General features: G+C 37.8%; 2 protein-coding genes across 3 annotated transcripts; both read right to left on the minus strand.

The window, feature by feature from the left end:
* Window positions 1-1,115: 1,115 nt before the first annotated feature.
* On the minus strand, window positions 1,116-11,548 carry LOC118216448 (C-type lectin domain family 4 member F-like). 2 transcript variants are annotated; one of them, XM_035397623.1, is made up of 7 exons: window positions 11,187-11,548; window positions 7,637-7,771; window positions 7,350-7,469; window positions 3,858-4,613; window positions 2,965-3,116; window positions 2,292-2,419; window positions 1,116-1,799 (listed from the first exon to the last, which is right to left on the minus strand). In XM_035397623.1, exons 2-7 carry the CDS (start codon window positions 7,725-7,727, stop codon window positions 1,631-1,633), a joined length of 1,416 nt encoding a protein of 471 aa, XP_035253514.1. In that variant the 5' UTR covers window positions 7,728-7,771; window positions 11,187-11,548; the 3' UTR covers window positions 1,116-1,630. The 2 variants fall into 2 exon arrangements, with proteins under 2 accessions (XP_035253514.1, XP_035253506.1); XM_035397615.1 differs by lacking the exon at window positions 11,187-11,548 and having other exon boundaries at window positions 7,637-8,246.
* A 1,974-nt stretch (window positions 11,549-13,522) lies between these two features.
* On the minus strand, window positions 13,523-25,317 carry LOC118216464 (killer cell lectin-like receptor subfamily B member 1B allele A). The gene is made up of 6 exons (XM_035397633.1): window positions 25,151-25,317; window positions 24,764-24,841; window positions 22,119-22,214; window positions 16,298-16,440; window positions 14,142-14,254; window positions 13,523-13,836 (listed from the first exon to the last, which is right to left on the minus strand). Exons 1-6 carry the CDS (start codon window positions 25,260-25,262, stop codon window positions 13,713-13,715), a joined length of 666 nt encoding a protein of 221 aa, XP_035253524.1. The 5' UTR covers window positions 25,263-25,317; the 3' UTR covers window positions 13,523-13,712.
* Between the last annotated feature and the right edge of the window lie 906 nt (window positions 25,318-26,223).

The following is a 26,223-nucleotide window of genomic DNA, read 5'->3' on the forward strand; positions in this document are numbered from 1 at the left end:
ATGAGAAATAATGGGGGCTTCATTTTTTTTCTAAAGGAAATATATATTCTGGATAAACAATTTTAGTCTGAATTGAGTGGATAATGGTAGTCATGTTTTTAAAAAACTATTTTTAAATATCTAAATTATGTATAAACCCAGACCAGTGCTTGTATAAGAAAAATAAGTGAAATGTCAACGTAATGGGCACAGAGCAAACAACATTTTAATTATATAATTACGTGTAATTTTGTATTGGTTTTTGAGTGAAAACTTTACTTTCTTATGTGATTTTACCTCACTTGTTTTGTATTGATTGTGGTATCATGACTTTTAAAACAAAACTGCATGCAAGTTTACTGGTTAGAGAGAATGTGCCCTTATTGTTTAATTTATTTCAGGTGTGTTCACTGCAAGAGAGCAGTTGGATTTTGGTGCAACATGGGGAGGACATATTGGTTTCCTGAAGAGGACTGTGTATGTGCTTACTTGGTTTCCTTATCTCCTAAGACTATTTTTAACCGTATGTCATATTGCTTATTCCTATTGTAGGGTAAACATGCAATTGGGGTAAGAAACGCCCTTTTAATTAATTTTGGATTTACTGCTTCTATGTTAAGTGGTCGCAGCCCTAACCAAGATTTAAACATTCTGCTCCTGCCTACAAGTACCTGAGTTGCACCAATGAAATTTTATCCATGAGTGGTTTGCTTGGACTGGGTTGGGCTTTATGACTGAGATGCATCTCTTTTTAATGTTTTTATTGTTACAACATAGGTCTGGTGGTGTTTGATGTAATGGTCTCCTGTTTTTTCATTCTTAAACTCTACTGGGGTAATTTGTAGGACCCTGATGTGGGTAATGCAATTTCCATTTGTATTTTAATTCTTAGTCTACTGGTGTAATGTTCTAGGACTGTAGTGGTTATTTAGTCAACTGCCTTTAGTTTGATCCTCTCAAAATACTAACACGCCATGTGCTTATTACAGTGCTGTATGTTTAGGCGCCTATAGTTGGGATTTCACACACAGTAACCATGGACTACAAAAATGAGACTTCTCTTTAGTATGTAATATTATGCCTCTATGCTAGAACATGTAGCTTTACATGTAATGGTGTCAACACATGAGCTGTACTCAAATTTCAACAAACTTTATTGAAACTGCAGTTTCCACAACATACCATCACGATCCAATGCAGAATATTAAAATAAATGGTACAGCAATGAAATTAAGGAAAAAGAGGATAAACTGAGTTTAACTGAGCCACATGACCTCATGGCTAATGTTCATTATGTTGTAAAAGTTGCTATGTTGCATTTGATTGTATGTTGTATGTGGAAAAGCCTTTGTATTAAATCATGCTATTGAGTGAGCGCAGCCTTCAAAATGAAAGGAGATCAAAAAGACGAGATTCATAGAAATTTTTACATTTTTGGAAAAATTTGAAGTAGAAAATGTTAATTGAATGTTGTGATTCTACATCAAAAATAGGCTTGTTGTAGAATCCTGCTAAATACATAGATTATTGACAGATCAATGACTATTGAGAAATGGAACATGACTGAAAGGAATAGCCTGCATGTATTCTTAAACTTATTTGATGCGTATTTGGACTTTACATCAGCACAAGAACAGAATTTGTGTATGTTTTAAACACTCTTTTCACAGATTGATCTGTAGGCTGTCTCACATGGCGCATCCATCCAGGAGTTCAGTTCGTGCACACTAGTGTCTAGATGTCCACAGTCTTCACCCAGAGAGTTAGTTGCCTTCCAGTCATCAGGCTCGTCTGCTTCGCTAGTCCGACTAAGCCAGAACCTGTGGATACATTCCAGAAGTTATAGTTTTAATTGTCATGAAAGCATACAAGTGCTAAAGATTGATGCAAACTGACGAGGATGCTGATTTTTTTTTTTACGCCCAAATATGAATCGATGCTGTGTAAATTTGTGTATTGAGGCTGTGAAAATTCACTCTTGTTAAAGTCTATACACTTGATGACTAATTTCAAATAATGGGTCAGATCTTCATACATCTATTGCTTCCAAGGAGGCCTGTGTATAATATATTATGCACTACTTGCTACAGACAACTTGATGCTGCTGCAGATGGCAAAAATTTGTAAATTTATGCAGTTATTTAGTGTGACTTACATGAACGTATCAAATAAACCTCCGCATCTTGCTCAACATCCTCTAATGTTCCTTCTCCCTGACTTTACCCTTTATCATTCTTTTCACACAGCCCTTCAGAATGTGTCACATGCAGTCAGCAGTAAAGACTGTGGTATTTTAAAGTGACTCGTCTTACTGCAAATCCTCAGTGACAGGACTGCCGTCCACCCAGTGCCACTGTCCTTCTGTCTGTGCGTCCGTCAGTCCGATCCAAACCCGGGTGCCCGCTTGATTGACAGAAAGGCTTGTCCTAAATGCAAACTTCTGTAAAAGAGACAAAGGCCAGGCACAGGAGGTCATGTCTTTTTATTGGTAGACTCAATGATAGGTCATCATTGAAAAGTCTAGGCAGTTGTTTATGAGAAGCTGTTCTTCCCCTTCAGTTATTCCTCGCAGGTTTTATATTTTAATGACGAAAGGATAATGATTGCACGAGGACATGAAATGATTTGGCACGTCAGTCACTGAGTCATTTATCATATTTAGTTCAGTTCATAGACTTCCTGCACCTTAAACTGTTTATGGGCCCCACCACAGTGGCACAGTAATAAAAAACAGACTTAAAATGTCTTTGTTTATTATTAGCTGTGTAAGAATGATTCAAATCTAATTCAATGGCCACACTCAGAGAATGAATATTTGAGTACTGTGGATGAATCAGGGCTGGAGGAGGTCACAGTGCAGTGTCCCTCTGTTGCACCTACCTGTGAATTACAATGAAAAGTTCTTGCAAATGCTCAACACATTGATTAGTCCTACCTCTTTTACTCAAATAGTAGTTGGTATACAGAAATGCACCCTTACTGTACCTGCTCCTCCACACTATTGACAATGAGTAAGTCTGCCCCTTCAGATTGGCATTTTGCTCGGCTGTCACGCCAGGTTTTTTTGACACCAGAAAAGAAGTAGCACTTGGACTGGAAAATGATCCAGTTGCCTGTACACTTCTTACAAAGACGTTCTGTAGACAGAGAACAGGACAATTACAAATGCATTAGGCAAAGACCTGATAAATATTTATTTAGTTATTTAGGATCCCCATTAGCAATACACAGCTAATCTTCCTGGGGTCCAATCTTCCTGTGGACCCCAGGAATATGATGCTTCAGTGATAAGAGAGTAGTTTTAAGCAACAATCTCTACTCAGCAAATGTAATCCATTTGATTCAAAAACAATTCCTTCTGGTTCTCTAAATGTATTAGTCCGATTGTTCTGCTTTTTTCAGCTTACTGTTCAGTTTTCATATTTGTTTACCTACTACCTTGTTACTATTTTACAATATTTATTGAACTCTTTGCAGAAGCTGTTGTACAAAGAAAATCAGATTGATCACACTTCATCAGTTTATATTCTCCTATTCCATATGCCTCATGGCTGTCTGTCTCAGTTGGGTTAGGCAGCTACAAAGGATGCTTTGTGAAGTAGAAAGTAGAACCTCAGTCATAAAAGTATAGGGAAAGAAGGCTGTTCAGAACAGAAAAGTTTTTAAGTTAAGTAAAGCCAGTTTAAAGAATTTGAATCCTTTCATTGGAATAGATACTTACATTATGGTTACCTTGTTTTAATAGAGTGCGCAAATAAATAAATAAACAAACAAACAAATAAATAAATAAATAAATAAATAAATAAATAAATAATACCTAGTTGCATATACAGCACTGGCATTTGTCTGTGAAAAGTAGGCCCTTTTTGCTCACTTACCCTGAGTCTCAGCATTCACAACAGGGCAGTACTGATCCAGAGACAGGTAGTTCTGGTAAAGCCTGAGTGTATCATCCAGTAGGTTTGCATTCTCCAAACTTAGCCTGGCATTGGCCCTCATGAGCACCTCTCCCTGCATTGCCAGCCATGCATTTTGATGGGTCAAGTTCTGATTCTGGTGCTTCAACCAGGTGTTCTCTTCCAGCAGGCCCTGGTTCTCCTTCAGAAGCAGTGTGCTATTCCATTTTGCTGTCTCACAACAGCCCCCCAGGAAGCTGTTGGCATCAGAAAAGTTGTGATTCTCCCGCTCGAGCTGTATGTTAGCATCAGACAGGTCCCAGTTATCGCTCTGCAGTCGCGTGTTGGATTCAGTCAGGTTTCTGTTCTCCTGCTGCAGTAGAGTGATGGTGTGAGACATGTTCAGGTTCTGCCCCTCCAGCTGTTCACTGTATGCGGTCAGATTGGTGGCTTTGTCGCGTAGTCGACGACTGGCGTCGGTCAGGTTCCAGATCTCCCGGCGTTGCTCTGTGTTTTCCAGTGTGAGGTTGTCGTTTTGCCACATGAGCTGTGTGTTGTTGCTGGTGAGGTGTGTGTTCTGAGCGTGTAGCCAAGTGTTGTTTTTGGTCAGGTCGGTGTTCTCTCTTTGCAGCTGGGCATTGGCCTCAGAAACTCTTTGGTAGAGGGTGCTCACATTATGGTAGGCGGACAGCAAACTGTCCAGATCTGGGTTGTAATTTTTCTTTGATTCCTTGTCATCTAAACAGAATCAAATTTAGTCTTATTTTCAGGAATGGAATCTCTTATGTAGTTACTAGCCAATAGAAAATATGTCAATGAAAGTGTTACAATATAGCCAGTCAAACATGAAAAGAATACATTACATTTTTTTTTTAAATTCACATTTCCAAAACCACCAAAATTTGGAATGCCCAATTTGTGAGCTATGTACAGTCTCGCTCGTATATGCCCCCTGCTGCCAGCTCAGGAAAGCGAAGACAGCTCGCGATCCTCCAAAACACACTGCTGCCACAAGCTGTTTTTTTATTTAACCTTTATTTACCGAGGGTAAGTTCGCTGAGCACGGATGCTCTTTTGCAGCAACGCCCTGCTTCACACTCATACACATTCACACCTGGGAGCTGCCCAGTACAACCACAATCCTCTATTGTTGGCCACTGAGCAGCTCCACTGGAGGGAGAGAACATTTTTTAGCCAAATTAAATCAGGGGATGATTAGGTGTGGCAAGTTTTTGCGAAAGCCAGATCTGGGATTTTAGCCAGGACACCGGAAACCCCCTACTCTTTGCGAATAATGTCATTGGATCTTTAATGACCACATTGACTCAGGACCTCAGTTTAACATCTCATCCGAAAGACGGCATCTCCTACAGCACAGTGTCCCCGTCACTGCACTGGGGCATTGGGGTTTATTTGACCAGAGGGAAGATTGCCCCCTGCTGGCCCACCAACATCACTTCCAGCAGCAACTCAGTATTCCCTGGTGGTCTCCCATTCAAGTACTAACCAAGCCCACACTTGCTTAGCTTCAGCCAGTCAGCAGGAGCAGAGGTGGTATGGCTGCTGTCAATGTACAGAGTGTGGGTGGAGGACACTCAATCATAAGCATGTGCGGAGAGCAAGCTATGGGCACTCGGATGGCCAAAAGAGGTTGCTCAAGCAATGAGTACTGCTATCCCGACCGGCTGAATCCCTCCCATATATCATTTGGGCGACAAGGAGCCAATTGTGTGCCGCCCCTGTAGGGCTGCCAGCCACAGTTGGCACTGGCACAGGCCAGATTTGATCCGAGACAATGGCGCTCACTCTTATACCCGCAGCAGCAGTTTTAATGAATCAGCAACCCACCAGGTCCAGGTGAATTATACATTATTCTTTTAATAATCAGGGAATTTCACTACATTACTCTAGGTGCTAAGACAAAGACTTTAAAGTACACTGTAAACCCCAATAGTATAGCACTCACAGCATTATAATCAATATAGCACACTTATAGCATTATAATTAAAACCCTTAAAATTGTTAGTACAACACAACAATTAAGTACCATAAAGTGAGTGGTTTAATTATCAATAGCTATTTCTTTGTTTTATGCAACCGTATTAACTCACAAGTGTGACTTGGCATCCTGTGTAATGACACTGGTTTAGTATTGATTAGCACAGGGTGAAAAAACCCACAATAATAGAACAAAACTTGACAAAGATTTGTTTGTGCTTCTCACCTGTTTGATTATGCTGCAGATTTTGGTGGAGTCGGAGGCCGCAGCTGTCCTCATTAACTTACTATTATCCCTATTATGGTGGTTGTGTTGTTAAGCGTGCTGATTTAGTGAGTAAATTCAATTGTTCATTATTAATTTCAATATTCAGTTCTATATTCAGACTATTCGCAGTGATAAGCTAGTAATTGATGGCCTATGGTAAGCTATCGACTCCAAAATGTCTTTAAAAATATGCCTCATCATGAGTATTTTTTTAAAAGCCTACTTTTTAAACTTGAAAACGACATTCAATTAAAATAAAATAATGTGCTAACATATGAACTGCAGTTCGCCTGTTTTCATTTTCGGTAGGCTACTAACCGTCAGCTGTTCCTTTCCTTTCATTAAATGAACTTACTTATTTACAAAATGTATATTATTTAAGTGAATTAGTAAGTATCAGTAAGTAAATTTCAGACAAAATTACTTGTTGGACTTATAGCCATTTATTTAAGTATGGCCAACTCAAATAACCACTTCAGTGATATTCATTAATTTTATTAATTCTTTCATTTTTAGACAGTGTAACTTTTTTATTGTCACATTTACTAGGCCACCAAATTATTATTATTATTTTTGAGAATGTAGTAATGGCAGTGTTATTCTGTCTTTGCAAGGTGATCGCTAAAATGGCTTGATGTGTTCATGGAACAAGCATGGGACCACACTTTTATGCTTTTTGTTGAAGAGCAAATTTTTGTACCTGTAAGGTTGGTTCTTTGCCTTTGTATTCTACATACCTATTTTAAGGATGTGGACAGTCTGGCTAATAAAGCACCATTTTCTCGTTATTTTAATATGTTCAGTTAATGCTGGTTGATTAACTTGAGGTAATCACTTTCCACAAATGGTTTTAATAGGCTTTCTGTAATTTTGATGTTAAGCTGAAATAATAATTTTGTTTTAGTAGCAATAATTCAAATGCATTACATTGACAGAATGTAAATATTTTAACTTTCCTTAAAATATATCATTTGATTAATGTTTAAGTAAAAGACATAAGGATAGCCAACGCAATTATGAATACACAGAGAACTAAATATTTTAGGTAACTGGGCACATTTATTACTGTGTAGGCAAGACCATTACATTTAACTTAATTTTTTTTTTGAGGTAATCAGTTTCCTCCAAAGTAAACTTAACTAACTCAGGTTTACAGTGATATTTTCAAGGCACATAAGGAAATGTAGCCAAATAAAGATTTTACTCACAGAGGACCCCCAGCACTATAGCTGTGATGACAAGCAGACAGCAGAGGACAGCAGTTAAGACTATAGCCCAGAAATAAAGACGTTTTGGCGTCTCACTGGGCCCCATGGGGGCTAAGGCTCCTGAAAAAAATAAAGGACAGCAGCAAAATTAAATTGACTGTCCACAGTTTCCGCAATAAATCAGTGTCTACATTGACATTCTTGATTGAATTTAAGCCAGTAATGTTTCTTTATGAAACAGTAGGGAATTATTTTAACAACTGGATGTCTTTTTTCTGTCTACTCACCCTCTTGTTGCACAGGTCTTGAAGGGTCAGTTGAGGTGTCCATTACTGATTGTGGATTTTGAATCCATGACACTAAGTATCTTCGCACCATATTTTCTGTGGTTCGTATGCGGCTGGATCTTTGTCGTGATTTCTCTGATTTCAAAAGAGATGGAAAATATATGAGGAACCAGGACCTGGTTGGACAGGTTCATGGTTCATCCCATAAGTCTGTTCCTGATGCTTGTTTTAATATAAATAAAGGATACCTTGTTCATGAGTTCTTGGATCTTTTGTTTTACGTAGTTACAGTATCACATGTACCTGAAACTCCAGACGGCTTTCATATCCTACATACTGCTCAGAGTCAATGTGCTGACACTATAGAGTAAATCCTTCCTGTTTTGGAATTAGATGAGAATGACACAGCCACAATAGTGTTTTAAGGGTGGCAAGATACTTACCAGTACAGTTCATGTAGTTCCTGAAGCTTTTGTTAGGAACTGAGCAGCATTTTATTATGTTTTATTTATTTACACATGTTGAAAGGCACCAATCATTATAAATACAGATTTATTGAAGTATTGATTGATTATGTAATAGACCTGGGTCAAATACATATTTAAATTATTTTATTTACTTTTAAATATTTATTTAGAAATTATTTGATCCTTTGCATGTATTCACAATTACTTTCAAATATGTCTTAAAAAACATTTAAAATACTGAATTTCCAAATACAAAGTGTTTGATTTAATGGAAGTATTTGAAAATACTTTGACAACATAAGGCCAGTGGTGCAACATGTGCACCAAGCTGTTGAAAGACACTGCACTGGACATGCAAGAACCTGTCAGATCTGAAAGTTGAGCATTTTGTCTAATTAGGGGACAGTATTTTGATGAGAACGCATCTAGTGACTGCTGATCGCCCCAGTCCAATTGTACCGATTTCCATTGTTAATTGGTAGTGAATATGCACAGCTGGAATCTATTTATCAGTGTCTAACCTTATTTAATAGATGGAACTGCACATATGGCTGTTGAATGCTCTGACAATAGAAAAAAAAGTAAACAAAATACAGTAAAAGACCACTCAGTTTAAAATGATTGCATGGGTACAAATAAACTGTCAAGTAGTTTATCAAGAAGTCTGAGTTTGTCATCCCCCCCTTGCAAAGACATGTATGGACATTTAGGCTACTGTCTGTTAAAGGCAGTGCATGGGTTGTTTAAAATTGCCGGCATAGGCTACCCTTGCCCATAATCCAAATTCAACCCATAGCCCCTAGTAGTTCACCTGGAGTGCCCTCAGTATTATAACTCGGTGACATCACCCCAAGGGCCACTCACAAAGAACTCTGGGATAGCCCCTTCAGTATGAAGCCTACATTGTTGCTGGCTCAGTCATTTCTGTTGTCTATAAGAAATATTTAAAAATATTTTTCAATTGTATTTGTATTTTAATGTATTTTTAAAAGAATCTAAATACTATTTGAAAAAGAATTTGGTTTCCCAGGAAAGTATTTACTTAAAGGAATGTATTTTTAAAATACTATTTGGGGAAGTATTTGGTTTTCCATGAAAACAATTTAAAATTAAGCAAATATGTATTTGAAAATACTGCAAATATGTATGTATCTACATTTTTAAGCACAAGTACAAATACATATTTGTATTTGACCCTGGTCTGTTATGTAATCATCAAAGCAAGTTAAAACATCCAGGTAAATATAATCTGAGGTAGCTTCCATCTTGTGTAATATTGTGAAATTCATTTATAATTGAATAATTGCTGTTGTATGCCCCGCTGTTTCATTTTATTTGACTAAATTGAGAGCTTTTCTCTCTTTTTCACTGGGTTTACCACCAATGTGGAATTGCAGATAACTCAATGTTGTGCTATACCACACAAGTATCATTGCTCCTGAAACATGTGCACTTTTTCAATGAATTTGTCTGCAAATCAGTCACTATTTTGCATGGTTCAAACTGAGGATGGCTTATAATATGTCTTGTAGCAATGGACACCTGGTCTTAGACTGTTAATGATTTTGCTGAGCTTTTACCTGGGCCTTTCAGAAACTAGTCATTAAGGAGCCCCAAATAAATTATTTTCTAAATTAAACCAGCGCTGTTCCTGAAGACCAACTTCATTCACAAAAATCAACATTTTTATTGTCACTTACATGTCTATTTTGTGCAGTTGCCATGATCATTAAACCTTCTACACTGCAATTACCACTTCATCACTTCACTAACTTTTGCACAGGATGAAGAATGTAATTTATGTATCCCACTGCCACACTTTCAAGAGAAAATGTGTGGTTTTTGCTTTCTTGCAGGAAAAAAACAATGGAATTGCATTTTGGGAGACAGATTACAGTAAGATAAACTGAAAGTTGCAGAGAAAATGAAAATTGTGCTTTATAGTATGAATAATTCTTATATCTGTAAATATTCTGTAAATACAAATGCACTACAATAATGGTGAATATTAAAGAATACAGTAAATTCTGCATTTAATGTTCAGGTAAAATGTTGCTTTTAAAGTAAATTGAAGACAAATAATTGTGATAGACTTAGTATGCAAATATGTTAGGCTGTTCACAATCATTATTCACATCTTTCAAACTTAAATTAAAAATAGAATCACTTAGTTTGACCACCACCAATAAACACTGCCAAGGGAAATGTCTTCAAGAAACACAACGAGGAATGTCTTTGCTAATTTGACCATATTATGTACATACTGTATATATTCTCTCCATTTGTAACAATTTCATCATGACATTGCATAGCATAAAGGATCAAAATTGAAATGTTACATGAAGGCAGCACACAAAGATGCCAGGGAAATTAAAGTTGTATGACTCATTTAAGCAAAGGAAAATGAATGGTGAATGGTGAATATTAAAGAATACAGTAAATTCTGCATTTAATGTTCAGGTAAAATGCTGCTTTTAAAGTAAATTGAAGACAAAGAGTTGTGACAGACTTAGTATGCAAATATGTTAGGCTGTTCACAATCATTATTCACATCTTTCAAACTTTAATTAAAAATAGAATCACTTAGTTTGACCACCACCAATAAACACTGCCAAGGGAAATGTCTTCAAGAAACACAACGAGGAATGTCTTTGCTAATTTGACCATATCATGTACATACTGTATATATTCTCTCCATTTGTAACAATTTTATCATGACATTGCATAGCATAAAGGATCAAAATTGAAATGTTACATGAAGGCAGCACACAAAGGTGCCAGGCAAATTAAAGTTGTATGACTCATTTAAGCAAAGGAAAATGAATAATACAACATGGCATCATAAAAGTAAATAAATGTATACAAATCATCAAAATGATGGAGAAAAGGCTACTCACATCTTTTTTTGGTTGAGTTTTTACATTTAAAATGGCTGCCACTGTGAAAGGATTAAATCAATTGAAGATGATCAGAAGAAAGAAACAGACAGCTGGATATTACTCTGTCAAAATGCTAGTTCAGTTGGCAGTGGTGAGTAAAGTAGGGGTCAGTTTAAAGGCATGAGGGTTGTATCCCTATATTACCCCAACTGCATTCCTCTCTTGAGTAGGGTGGGTTTCATTTATGGCCCAAAAGATCATGCCATCATGCTCTTTCATCCATTTTACTTTTCTCTGTAGTGTTATATGAACATTTCCTGGAATCAGAGTATAAATATATCACTTTTCATTATAGCAAATGAAAAAAAGTAAATCTATTTCATAATCAGAAAATAATGCAGTGTTTCTAAATGCTTTTCATATCATTTGATTTGTGCCACACTACCCTGCATGTTAAATTTTATATTGTGCAATATACTGATATAAGTAAAACATATATTGAGATAAATATAGTGCCGTGAAAAAGTATTTGCCCCTGTCCTGGTTTACTCTATTATTCCATATTTGTCATGCTGAATGGTTTCAGATCTTTAGGCAAAATGTAATACTAGACAAAGGAAAACTGTAAACACAAAACACATTTTTTAAATGATTTTCATTTTTTCATTTAATCAAATAATAATAATACAATAAACTTGCATGCAATTTTATCAAACCCATAGAACCCATATAAACCCATACTGTTTCACCGACGTTAAAAATTGCCCCCTTAGTTACTCAATCAACCAATTAACCAAATTTAATTGATAATTAAATTTAGCACATTAAACACAGCCAGGCTTGATTGAACCTCACCATCAGAGTAAAGTAGCTCCCAGATGTTTCTACAAGCTCCCTATGCCACAATCAAAAGAACTCAGAGCCATAGAAATGGCTTTGTAACCCTTTCCAGACTGGTATATTTCAACAAGTTTTTTTTTTCTCATCTTGTTGAAATATACCAGTCTAGAAAGGGTTACAAAGCCATTTCTATGGCTCTGAGACTCCACCAAACCACAGTGAGGGCCATAATCTCCAAATGAAGAACACTTGGAACAGTGGGGCATCTTTCCAGAAGTGGCAGGCCTGCCATAATTTATCCAAGGGTGCAGCGACAACTCATTCAGGAAGTCACAAAAGATCCCAGAAGAACATCCAAAGAAATGCAGGCTTATCTAGCCTCAGCTAAGGTCAGGGCTCATGACTCCACCCTAAAAAAAGGGTCTGGACAAAAATGGAATTTCTGGGAGAGTAGCAAGGCGGAAACCATGGTTAACCAAGAGCAACAGCAGTGCTTCTTTCACATTTGCAAAAAAATACATTATGTCTGGCATAAAGCAAATACAGAATTTCACAATAAGAACATAAAAACAGTCAAATATGGTGGTTATAGTGTGATGGTACAGGGATGCTTTGCTGCCTCTGGACCTGGATGACTTGTCATTATGGAAGGAACCATGAATTCTGCCCTGCACCAGAAAATTCTTAAACAAAATGCCTGGTCATCAGCTGAACCTGAAGCGTATTTTGGTTATGCAGCAAGACAATGATCCAGAACACCAAAGCAAGTCAACATCTGAATGGCTGAAAAGAAACAAAATTCAAAGTTTTGGAGTGGCCTACTCAAAGTCCTGACTTGAACTCATTAGAGATCCTGTGGCAGGACCTGAAATAAGCAGTCCATGCTCAAAACCCTACCAATTTGTCAGAATTAAAGCAGTTCTGCAAAGAGTGGACTAAAATTCTTCCACAGTGATATAAAAGACTAATATCAACTTATAGGAAGTGTTTGGTTGCAGTTATTGCTGCAAAACGTGGTTCAACCAATTAAGTTTAAGGGGGAAATTACTTTTTTCACATAGGTAATATGGGTGTTTTACAACTTATTTGAATTAAATAAATTATTTTTTAAATGTGCTTTGTCTAATATTACATTTTTTCTGAAGATCTGAAACCATTCAGTGTGACAAGTATGCAATAATAAAGGAAATCATGAAGATGGCAAATACTTTTTCACAGGACTGTACATTTTCATATTTCTGCGACTAAGGAAAAATATGTTGTACAAATAGTGAAAAAAGTGCTAAAGTAATGGACCCTTTCTCAGTAGTATGTGTGAGCTGTTGTTACAGTATGTGGGTTTTCTAGTTTTCCATCCCAACCAGCCACTTTTTACAAGTTTTGGACCTAATATGAATTCTTTGTGGTTTCTTGCTGGTTGTATTAACATTGCAGTTAGCACACTGCTTCTCTTAAGAACCAAAATGGAATGTTTGTATAGTCCGCACCGTCTTTCTGTGGTTTTTTGTTGGATGCACCACTAACTTAGTGTGGTTTTATTGTCTATCCTGAGTCACGCCTCTAGATGGAGACATGGGCATTGGTTTTGTGTGAAAATCTGCAGGACAGTGAAATTCCAATGATGCCTGCAAAGCCTCAAAGGCCCTGTTATCAGCTTAAAGGTGGCAAAACAGATCATGAGGGGAAATAATTAAATTAGGCAGGGGATACTCGCAGGTTTTATTGTTCTTGTTGAAGCATTCAAGGAATTTCATTTTTGTACAAATAATGCTTCAGTTTAATCAAAGAAACAAAGTACGAATTGTACGAAATGAATGAAATAAAATAAAAATACATATTACATAACAACCTAATGTTGCATTGTTTTCAGGAGCCTAATTGCCATCGAGCTTAAGCCCTGGCTTTCTTCTCACAGATATAACTCTTCTGTTCATCACATTTTTCTGCATAAATGGTTTGCTTGGACACTGTGGCACAGTATCTCTCGGAATGATCAGTATTACTGAAGAAAGACCTGTAAAAAATAAAAATAAATAAAAATTAAAAGAAATAGTAAAGCTTGGTGAGTGAGTTGGCAGTTTTTCACACCGGGGCGACTATCTCCAAAGCTTTAGGGCGAAAACCACATATGCTATAGGCTGACTTTCAGTTAGCAACAGATTCACATCTGGAATACTGGGAGAATTGAGGCTGTGCTCAAATAACGGCTCTGACCTAAAGAGCAACGAAAACCAGCTGGCCCTTGTGAATCAGATTTCTCCATCCCTGCATTTTACAGGGGAGATCTGAGGTCAGTCAGATCAGGGAGGTGGTGCTTACGTCATCTGCAGCCGCCTGTCGTCCATCCAGAACCAGCTAGTGCCATTCTCTTTTCCTAACCTGTTCAGGCCAATCCAGTAGCTTGTATCGGCCATGTGCTGTCGTAAAACCCTCTGTGGGAGGAAAGAGTACGGTGGCTCTGAAGTGCAAAACACAAAAACAAAAAGAAAACGCAAAAACAAAAACTTTCGGCCCTGAGGTGCAGATGCAACATACAAAAGCAAAAAGGAGTGGCCCTGAGGTGCAGATGCAACATACAAAAACACAAACATGCAGCCCTGAAGTGCAAAACACAAATACAAAAATAAAATCCAAAAACAAAAAGGAGCGGCCCTGAGGTGCAAAACACAAACATACAAAAACTAGTAGCCTCGAAGTGCACTGTTGCACTTTGGGGCTACTAGTTTTTGTTTTTGTATGTTGCATCTGCACCTCAGGACCACTCCTTTTTGGTTTTGTATGTTGCATCTGCACCTCAGGGCCGAAAGTTTTTGTTTTTGCATTTTCTTTTTGTTTTTGTGTTTTGCACTTCAGAGCCACCGTAAAAGAGTAATGTTAGTGACACAAGGCAGCACTCATTGACTCCTAACCATAGTTCAGCAATTCCACTACACCAAACACAGCGTAGGCACCTCATTGACTTGTTTGCCATTCGTGAATATGCAATAAAGTGGACTATTGAACAGCTTTGTATATATATATATATATATATATATATATATATATATAAACAAAAGATAAAAAGATAAACGTAATATCAACAAAAAATAAAAATGAAGAAATAATTATAATTTGTGTTAAACAAGGAATAATCATTATACTTTCCTATATTTATTTATTCATACCAACATAATTTAGCAGTGTAATGTGTCTTACTGTTGGAAATTTTATAATCAGCTTAAAGAGGTATTTCTTAGTCCAACATTTTTCTACATAAAATTACAATAGTCTAGTATGCTTTATTTCAAATTACTGATGGTCATATAATGTCATTACCACTCGTGGTCAAGAAGATAACCGTTTTCAATAAGTTTTTACAGACAAAAATGGCTTCAAGAAACAACAGAAGAAAGGGCATAGATAAAAGTTTTAAGAGCACTAAACTTCTTAAAGCAAAATGTTTCCATAATTTGTGCCTGTACTGTGTGTGTGTGTGTGTGTGTGTGTGTGTGTGTGTGTCTATATATATATATATATATATATATACATATATACAGACTTAAATCTTAAGTGACTGCATGAATGAAATCCCAGAATGGAGGAAAGATACAACATTCTTCCAACCATAAATCAAGGATTGCACTGAAATGGACAGTACATTTACTGGACCCTAACCTTTAAGTGGACAATAAACACAAAATGGGGGTGAATGTGATTTGCGCCCTGAGACGGTTCCACTTTTTTACATGCTATTTGTGAGTATTTTTGCACAACTCCAAAAATCTGCAACTTCTGCCATGAAGAAACTTGGTAAACGGGAAGTTCTGCTGCCACACGTTGTCTGATGAAGAAAGAACGAGTCTAAAACAAGTCTGACTCGTCTAAAGCCATATCTACACTACAGGCTAATCTACGTGTAACAGCCAATCAATGAAAGGGTAACCAAAGTAACCTGGTGAGAACCTGCTGTGGCCAGGTGATTGCCTGACATGCAGCTGCCGTCACACAGTATTAGCAAAGCTTTGCGTTCCTCATCTGTCCTACATATTCGGCTTGCTGCGAGGCACAGATAATCGTTTATACACATGAACCTGCTTTAAAATGTTTGATCCATATGATATGATGTAAACTGCACCACTGCACCACTGCAGGTGTGTCCGCTGTTCCCTTCCCTCCCAGTACAGAACAGAAGGTATTTTCATGAGCAGCAAAAATATTGAAGAGCTAGTCCTCTAATTTTAGTACATGCAGAAAATGATTAATTCTGAAACCCTGAGGTCTCCCATATTTTGTGAAGGGGGTGGGTTTATTTTGAAAATACACAACAAAAAAATATATAGGAAACCATGAAAAGTGCTGAACTCTCGATGCTGTAGTATGGGGCATGCCCCACCAGTCCATACCTTGCGGATGGAATACCTGCCATCTGGGTTTCTATCAGAGCCTTTTTTTTTGGGGTGGGGGGGGAGTCCCCAACACTCTCTGTCTGTTCTCACCAGTGTGTCTGTATCCTCTGTATTAGCCAGCTGAGAAGAGATATTGGAGCAGGACTCCAGGGCGGATGACCGGGTTATCTTCGTGGAGCCAATGAAGTAACACAGCTCCTTGTATGTGACCCAGTTGACTGGACACAGAGGCACTGAGGACGAGATAGGCAAGAGGAAGGTAAGCACATGCTGATAACTGCAGCCTAAGAATGTGTCATTCTTAGTCACCAGTGAGTTTTAGGACCATTTTCCCCATTTCAAAAGGAACACTTCAATTGAATACTCTTTGTTTATTTTAATTTCAACTGAACTCATTTTTAAAAACACCATGAAATGAAAGTTAGTGCAGAACTAGCTTCCATGATATGATGCATATGCAAGAAAAACAAATTGTTTGTTGGGAATTTTTGAAGGGTGGGGAGTCAATTTAAGTGACATCAAATGTGGTTGCGCATTATGAACTGATATGCATTGGAACACTCAGCTCCTATGTGGAGGATCACTAGAGATTCAGAATATATATAGGCAAGACTATTTGTACAATTTATATATGCACAATTTAGCCGTCACCATAAATAGTAATCTCAGTTTGTAGACTCTTACTTGCTAAGGTAGGCTAACACGCTACTATAGATCAGATCATCAGGTTAGCTTTAGCCACTATTCGCATCATTTCCCAAAACAAAATTATAAATAATATCAACTGGATCCAAAGCTGATGGTGATGGATGATGTCCAACAGTGTAATTGGATGGGATTGCTGTATCCTTTCATAATATATGTGCTGCGAAACCCATCTTAGTTTCCCAGTAGATAAAGTTGTCCTCAGTAACATTCTTTGTACACAACTGTCACAAATACCCAGTCATTCAAAATGGATAAATTCCAGCCACTAAGATAACAACCAAGGGGTCTGTATGCCTGCGCAATGGCACAGCCGTGGCCGGAGGCATTATGTTTTCGGGCTGTCCGTCCGTCCGTCCTGATTCTCGTGAACGCAATATCTCAGGAATGCCTTGAGGGAATTTTTATCAAATTTGGCACAATGGACTCAAGGATGAACTGATTAGATTTTGGTGGCCAAAGGTCACAAAACACGTTTTTGGCCATAACTCAAGAATTCATACGCTAATTATGACAAAGTTTCACTCAAATGTCTAATAGGATGAAATAATGAAGTGATGACATTTTATATCCAAACTGGCTACTGGTAGGTGGCGGCATACAACCGCGCGGCGGTATTTCTAGTTGTCTTCTGCTTTTATGCCCCTAAAACTTTCAGCCCAACAATGCTCACTATTTCCCTGACTAAATTGTACGTATTGCTCTGATTACCTACAGGACTAGATTATATCTAACACCTTATAAGGCTAATCTTGAAAATCCCCAGAGTTTCTGCCTCTACTACTATACGTGAGCTGGCAGGCTATTCCACACATTGACCACTCTCTGTGCAAAAAAATTCTTCCTAATGTCTGTGCGGAATTTACCTTCTGCTAATTTCCATTTATGCCCCCTTGTTCTACTAACAGAACTCAACCTGAAGAATCTCTAGTAGTTCACTTTGTTGATCCTCTTTATGAAATTAAATTGAATCACCCCTAAATCCCCTTTTACTAAGTTTGAAGAGATTAAGCATCTTAAATCTTTCCGCATAGCTTACTTTCATACCAGGAACCAATTTGATTGCTTTTCTTTGAACCGTTTACCAGAGCCTGTTTATCTATCTTGCAGTACGGTCCCCAGAACTGCAGACAATACTCCCAAGTGTGGTCTAAAAAATGTATGTATTGTATAAGATAAGTATAACTTACTTAGATTTATACTAGCGCAGTTACAGCACAGTGCCTAGAACCTGAAAGCCTTTGATCAACCATTACTACCAAGTGTTTTTCAAATCGAGCATGTTTGGTCAATGGTCAAATTGACCATTTTTATTCCTCCCATGAAGTAATCATGCCTAATACTGCCAAGTCCCTAATTTAAATAATCCTGTGCTACCCTAAGCATATACTGGCTCAGTGCAATAGTACCCTCCGGGGTCAGGTGCAGCCTGTCGCACGTGTACAGGTCACGCCTGTCCCAGGAGTCCCAGTACTCCATAAACTTGTACCCCTCCTACACCAGGTTTATAGCCACATGTTAAACCTCCAAATAAAACTTTGCTTCCCTTTGCTTACACATGGTACCACTAGCATTCCAGAAAAGAACTGCTGTGGAGGTTCAGCTCCTGATCGCTTTTTGCTAGCTCCACAAATTTGTCCTGTAGAACCTCAAACGTACCCTTACCTATGTTGTTAGTTCCTATGTGAACCATGACCAATGGATCCCTCCCCACTCTGGCCAGTAGCTTGTCCGCATGCTCCAAGACACCTTCTACTTGGGCACCAGGCTGGCAACACATCGTACGGGATTCCTTTTTGTGCGAACAGTCTATAATTTCTACCCCACTAATAATTCAGTCTGCCACTATCACCAACTCCAGGATCTGGGCTCCCAGTGGCTCGTCAGTCCTCCCACTCTTATGGTCAAGAGCCAGATCCAATCCCTGCAAGGAATCAGTTGGACACAACCTCTGGAGATGCCACACCTGTGTGGTGTGCACGCCCTTTTCTGCGCTTGCGCCCTATTGTCCGCCCTATTGTCACCCAACTATCTCTCCCTGCCTGCTCTGGATTCTCCCCTCTTCCCAGCTGTGGTGTGCACACCAATTCCTTAAAGGACAAACTCCTCAGTTCCGGGAACTCCCAATTGCAAACTGTGGAGTCCAGCAAGCTGGCCCTCAAGATCAAGAATCTTTCTCTCGAGGTGCTCAACCAGTCAGCAACGGTGAGTGATCGTAAGTGCGATCATCCTGTAACCCTCACACAGCTTTGGCCTCATATTTACCCCCTAACTATCACCCCACCTCTTCCTATGTCTAGACTAAGTTACTGCCGAGACGAAGGCACCAAGACCACAGCTTAAGAAAGTGCAGGTGGTTCCGGACAACTAGCAGCAGAAATCAGAATTTCAAAATTTAATAAATTAAAGCCGCAAGTGGCGTTGGGAGGGGTCCAAGCATTGGCCCAATTGCGCACCTATGGAGCGATTTTTAACCCTCCTATTATGTTCAAATTAACTAACAACTTTTTATGTTTGGGGTCAATTTGACCCCAGCAATATAAACCTGCAGAAAAGAATTGTAACTGAAAGTGTTACCCAAGTTTCTCTCTCAGCTACCTTCTACTGACCATCTTAATAGCCCAGTAAATAAAAAATGACTCCCCCCATCCTCCCCTTATACATCAAGTATTGATTTTATATGACTATTGCGAAATATGCAAATGACTGTACAATCTCATTCATTGACCTAAAATGGAAAACAAAGTATGTTTTGGTGTTTGCAGGGCTTTATGTTGATATTAAGTGCTCATTAAAAAAGAAACACACCTTTTATTATCAAGCATAGTAACATTGTGAACAACAGGGGTGGTATTACGCACAGCTATTTTTGAAGGTACCATCACAGATGCGTGTATATTTCACAAACTGTAGAATGACATGGTATCATTTTTTTAAAACGTTGTCTTGTTTATTTCGTTACTCAGTGAGCAGCGTTTTCACTGCCATATTGGCATATTTTAGGGCTATTGTCGGGTTTATCTTGTTGCTATGATGGAATGTGATTTTTGAGTGGTGAAAGAATATTTTTATGAACAACCAGATCGATAATATTGTCCATTATGAAGTTCAGACCCACCCCTGATAAAACTACTTAGTTGCGTCACCGTGGATGTCTTCTAGTCGCTTGCCGTAAAGGAGTTTACTAGATGTTGTAACACTTTAGATTTGGAGCTACAGCTCTTCCACACCGCAACTAATAAAAAAGTCCAAATGGCGGGCAAACAATATGGCGGACATAGGTGGTCCCAATAGCAAAGTTGTAGAGCACATACAGATGCATCAGTCGATTAAGTTTTGTGTTTATCTGACTTATGGTGTGCGAGTTATGGCCTTTTAAAGTATGAACCTTTGTTATAGCGCCACCATCTGGCCGATATAGGTGATTTGTAGTGCCTAAGTAGTGGGGGGCCATAGGATATCACCGACCAAATTTGGTTGGTTTACAACTTATGGTTGCTGAGCCTCCTACATTTTAGTGGCGAAAGCTTCCACGCCGCAACTAAAAAGTCCAAATGGCAGGCAAACAATATGGTGGACATAGGTGGTCCCAATAGCAAAGTTGTAGAGCACATTCAGATGCATCGGTCGATGCAGTTTTGTGTTGATCTGACTTATGGTGTGGGAGTTATGGCCTTTTATGCATAACCCTTTGTTATAGCGCCACCATCTGGACGACATAGGTGATCTGTAGTGCCTGAGTAGTGGGGGACCATAGGAACCCACCTACCAAATTTGGTTGCTCTAGGACTTATGGTTGCTGAGCCCCAGACACATTTAGCGGAGAAAAATAAGAATAATAATAATAATCCTAACAGATACAATATGGTTCCACCAGCTTCGCTGCTTGGACCCCTAATAATAATAATAATAATAATAATAATAATAATAATCCTAACAGATACAATAGGGTTCCACCAGCTTCGCTGCCTGGACTCCTAATAAGGTACTTTTAACTATCTAATGTTAAGCATTGAGTAAATAACAAAAGAAGACTACCCAATGTTGGATCACTCGGGTTATAATCAACTAACTAACTAACTTAGGTAGCTTTTATTAAATAGCAATGACTGCAGGAACCCTAGTACTAGGAAATATTTGATTTATATCTCAGAACAAAATATAACCAAAATTTGCCTGGAATAAAATTATAATAAACTACAGCTAATGTTAGCAGGTAACATTGCCGAGACGGAGACACCAAGACCACAACTTAAAAACGTGCACATGGTTCCAGACAACTAGCAGCAGAAACATAAGTTGAAGGAAATAAGACACTTTTAACTATCTAACATAAAGCGTTGAATAAATTACACAAAAAAGAAATACCTTGTGCGGAATCACTCGACATATAATCAACTAACTTAGCTAGCTTTTTACTAAATAGCAATGACTGAATGACTGTACTATTATTTATATCAGAACAAAGAAGAACCTAAATTTACCCAGAATCAGATTATAATAAACTACAGCTAATGTTAAAAAAAAATCCTCCGATCAGCAAGAAGGTCTCCTTTTGTCCTTTGTGTTTTACACTGAAGAAAGCTAATGCTGAAACGTTTGTAGTAGTCTTCTATTAAAACATAACACTTGAGGCATCTTTCGGTGTGTGGAGCCTTCTTGTTTATTTTATTCATTATGTTATTTGGCATTTACATACCCAATTTAAGTCTGAGCGCAGTAACTTCAATTTTTTTCATATTGGCTGTATTTGAAATGTGTTATTGTCTTACCTTAAATGGCTTGCATTTATGCTTACAGTAATTCATTAACTACTGTCATGTTGTAATAATGATTCTTATCTGTTTATCTCTTGTGAAGCATTTTTGGCTGCTGTTAGTATGTAAGACGCAAAATAAACAATATAATACGTTTATTAGGGTCCAAGCAGTGAAGCTGGAACCCTATTTTTTTGGTTCTGGTTTTTATTATTATTATTATTATTATTATTATTATTATTATTATTTGCTAAAAAGAAATGGGCTGCAAAAACGATTATTGCTCAGAGTTGCCAATGCATGGAACAGCTTGCTCAGAAATTTATCAGAGGCAGAGATCCTTGGTGCATTCAAGTCAAAGTTTGACACAACATTGGATACTCTCTCTTCTAGAATAGAAAATTATAGAAAATAAGTAGAGAGGAGTCAGTGTTCATATTAATACTCACATGTGGGTGGGATTTCAGTATTGGATCTGTCAGGCCTCTGTTGTCCTCCCTGAAATTGGAGACCACATCTACTCGATTCTCCATGGAGTCTGACCACTGAGGAAGAAACAGGGAGCCGAGTTATGCCATCGCCCCACACACTCCTTCTATATTCTCAAGGAAGAAACTGTGTGGGCTAATTAACTAAGCCTGGCTTAACTCTGTGTAGCTACTCAACAGAAGCTGGTGATACAATTGAAATAAACCAAACAAAGGAAACTGTGTAGCTGTTGCCATCTTTAAATGCAGACTTTAGCTGCATTAACAGCATTAACAGTATTGCTAATCCTCTTAACTGGACTATTGTTTCTGAAATCAGTTGTCAGAGTTCTACAGCATGCCACATTGATTGCTTCAGAGAATTCTGAACATCAAATGTACCTTTAAGGGGTCAGGAGAGTTCTGTCCATTTGGTTTTTTTTTTTTTTTTTTTGTGTGTTAGCATATTAGATGTGACATGCTTATTTCAGCATTTCATGTTACTATCATTAATTAAGAACAGCAGTATGGATACAGGGTGGCCAGCTTTCTCCGGTGCATTCTCAACATTGAACCAAGAACCTCATGACAGAGTGGTGCCCCCCATCTACATACTAGACATTAGGCAGTTGACACACAGATCAGCAAAGGAAATGGAAAGCAGAAGTAGATGATGGCTGCTGTGAATCCTTCAGGAGTGATGATGAACTCTGGCACAACTAAAATAGAACTATTCAGCAGGACTTTAGACTATATTTTACAGTAGTTAATAATGTATTGGTCCCTGCTATTTGATAACATGCTATCACATATATAATAATGAACATGCTGGTACTTTAGTGTATTTGTAAGTAACAAACAGTGAAGAAGATTAATGTTAGGTGTGTAACAATCTTTTAGTTTGGCAGAGCTTTGGAGCTGGAAGTAAGTACATACAGCAAAGCATTTCACCATTATATTCTCACAGCAGGGCCTTTCTCAGACAGCAATAAAGACTGAAGCAATACAATGGGCCTTCTTCACAAAACCTTTCTTAAATTCTTTTTACTTTTGTTCGGAATAAAAGTTCCTGCAAAAAACCAATGTGGGATTCATGAAACGTGTAGACCTTTGATGTTGCCAATTGTTCATAAATTGGCTGAGCGTGTCTGTTCATGATAATTAGCAAAATGAATTGCCTTAGCAATCCCATAGAAAGGTTTCTGCCTTCAGGGTCATGTGCAAACATCAGCCATTCGTCCCTCTCAGTGCCTCATATGAGCAGTCACTCAACATGGATTGGATTATATCATTATCAATCATAATAATCATGTTTATCAATAAACAAAACAAATTACACACATTCCTAAAAAGGTTATCCTCGTAAAACAAAACATAAGACGAATCGTACATAAGAAACAAACAAACAAAACAAAATGTATGATCTGAAATAAAAGAAGAATGGAAGCTAAACAAAAACTACCAAACATGCACCAAAAACTAGCTAAAGTTAAACTGAAATTGAAATGAAAAACTAATGAAAATTTTAGGTTATTCAGATTAGTTAATGTAGTTAAAATCAGCATATTTCATCTTCATATATTTTAATATTAATATAATAATAGTACTGATAAACATTTGTTGTTGATATGCGGTCTGTAACTACATGAAATGACTTTGCATATTTTGTGTATGGTTCCAAACACACATGGATTTTGTTTTTACCCAAGAATAAATTTGGACATGAAAAAGTGGATTAATGCCGAAATGTTCTTGGAAACAGTTGTAAGTACAGTTAGCAATCAAATCTGAATGAGGCCCAGTATGTTTACACAATGTGTTCCAATCAGAAAGGTTTGGCTGACGGCGTGGAGCAGTCATGGCAAAGTTCATTTATTAAATTAATTAATGGATCTCATGCGCAGCGGTGGGAAACTATTGAAATTTGTATTGGAAATTGCAGCAACAGTAACAAGTGCTTGAAATGTTTATTTTAAAAAATCAAACTACTAGTAACACCCTACGAGTGAAATACATTTCATTAATGCATTTACTTGCTTAATTTGGTCTATCATGGAAAAAAAAGGGCATGCTTTTTGGTCTTTAACAGAACATTGTTAGAAGTAAAGTATGCTCAAATGTGCCTGTTTTTATTTCTTTGAAGTTTGTTTTGGTACAATATGCTGTACATTCCAAGGTTTGAGTCCTTGATGCACGCCCGTTGTGACCGATGTTACTGTAATGGGGGAAGGAGCGCTGGGCATCAACACTGTTGACGGGCCGTGTAACATCTGATTGCAACAACTGACAAGGATGAGACTCTTCATCTCGGCCCATTCCAGAATCTGTATACATTGTCACACTTTGTTTCTCCAAGAATTTGGCAATAGGCTATTGCTAAAATGTATAGGCCTATACAATGACACTGTAGGCTATATTATGGGTGACAGTTACCATCCAAAGCTACCGAAAAATTGACTTCCATGACAGACACCCAGCCTTACTCATCAGTATATCCCAATCACATCATGGAATCCCCATCTTTATGGTATGAAATTATTTTCATATAATGAGTAAGTTACGCCCTTCAGTTAGCCCCACACCCAGGGAAAAGACAGGAACCAATAACCCACAGGGACTGTTCTTACTTTTGATGGCCATTCCGATGACAGCTGTCAAAAGAATGAAGATGGCTCCACACAAGACCCAGATGAGTTTGGAGTTACCTATGGATTTTGGGGAGGGTAGCATATCACAAAGAGGCGGTGCCAACATGAAAGCACTCCACAGTAAATGTTACTTTGTATTACCTGTATACCAATGATGACTTAATATTTCTCTCACTCATTCACCTTCAAAGAAATGTCACATTAACTTAACTTAACACTTCAATCTAACTTAATGAGGAAATAATTGCACTTAAAGCTTCAGTGTATGCAAATGGCCCTTGTTTGAAAAAAAAAAAAAAAAAACATCCAAAGCTAATTTTAAGTGACAGTTTCTCTAATATGTTGTCAGCATCCCAGCATACTTACATTGAGTCTGCGTGTCAGCACGGTTAATGTGTACCTTTCCCACTCCTGTCCCAGTATCCTCACCAGCAGACTTTTTGAACTTAACTTCTGTGTAGATCACTGAGTCCGTCATCTTCTTTCTCTCTTTCACACCCACCACAGTTACAGCAGAGAGAAGCAGGAAAACAGATTACGAGAAAGAGAGAAGGAAGTAAAAGAACGGATGTGCTCACAGATTTGTTGAGGCGAGCATGCCAGAATCATTTCTGAACTGGGTGGTCTAAACACACTGAGAAACATATTTTTGCTAAACATACCTTCATGTAATTTAAAATGAAATGAAATGTATGGAGACATGCTAAGTGTCAGTGTCTATTACTCAACCTCACCAAAAAGCTCTACAATGTAGTCTGGTACTATCTACTATCTAGGTACTATCTTGCTAATCAGTGAAACCGTTTAGATATTTGTGAAGTCATTTACATATTTGTGACTTTTACTACAAAAAATACCTCCATAACAAATGAATAAAATATCAGAACAAACAAGCAATTGTGACAGCAGCATTTTGAAAAACTGTTTTTTTTTCCTTTTAACTTTTCAGCCTCCTTCTGGCACCAGCAGCATTTTTTTCTCTCTCTCTCTCTCTCTCTCAACCCCCACCTTCTCAGTTCACTGCACCTCCCATAAAACGGCAGTTAAAACAGCTGCCACACACCAGCTGTGATTAATTAATTGTGTTTGAAGTGTGACAACACAGACAAGCAGTTCCCATGTGAAAATAATAATCATGAATAATAAATTGCCTCCATGGTGCTGTTCATACAATGGTTTTTTGCAATGTACAGTGAACTGGGGAAACTTTACTCAACCACCACCAATGATTAGCAGTTACCTGGGTGAAGTGTAGCAGCCATTTTCCTCTCAATAGATCAAAACATAAAAACTGCCTGTAAAACAGAATAAAAAGTAAAAGTAATTTAGTTATTTTAAGTAAAAGTAAATTATCTTGTACAACGTTCAATTTAACAAAAACCCACGCCATTTTCTTAGCATGAGTTTTTGTTAAATTGATCGTTGTACAAAATAACATC

This window comes from Anguilla anguilla, chromosome 2 (genome assembly GCF_013347855.1).
Source record: "Anguilla anguilla isolate fAngAng1 chromosome 2, fAngAng1.pri, whole genome shotgun sequence".
Taxonomy (NCBI): domain Eukaryota; kingdom Metazoa; phylum Chordata; class Actinopteri; order Anguilliformes; family Anguillidae; genus Anguilla; species Anguilla anguilla.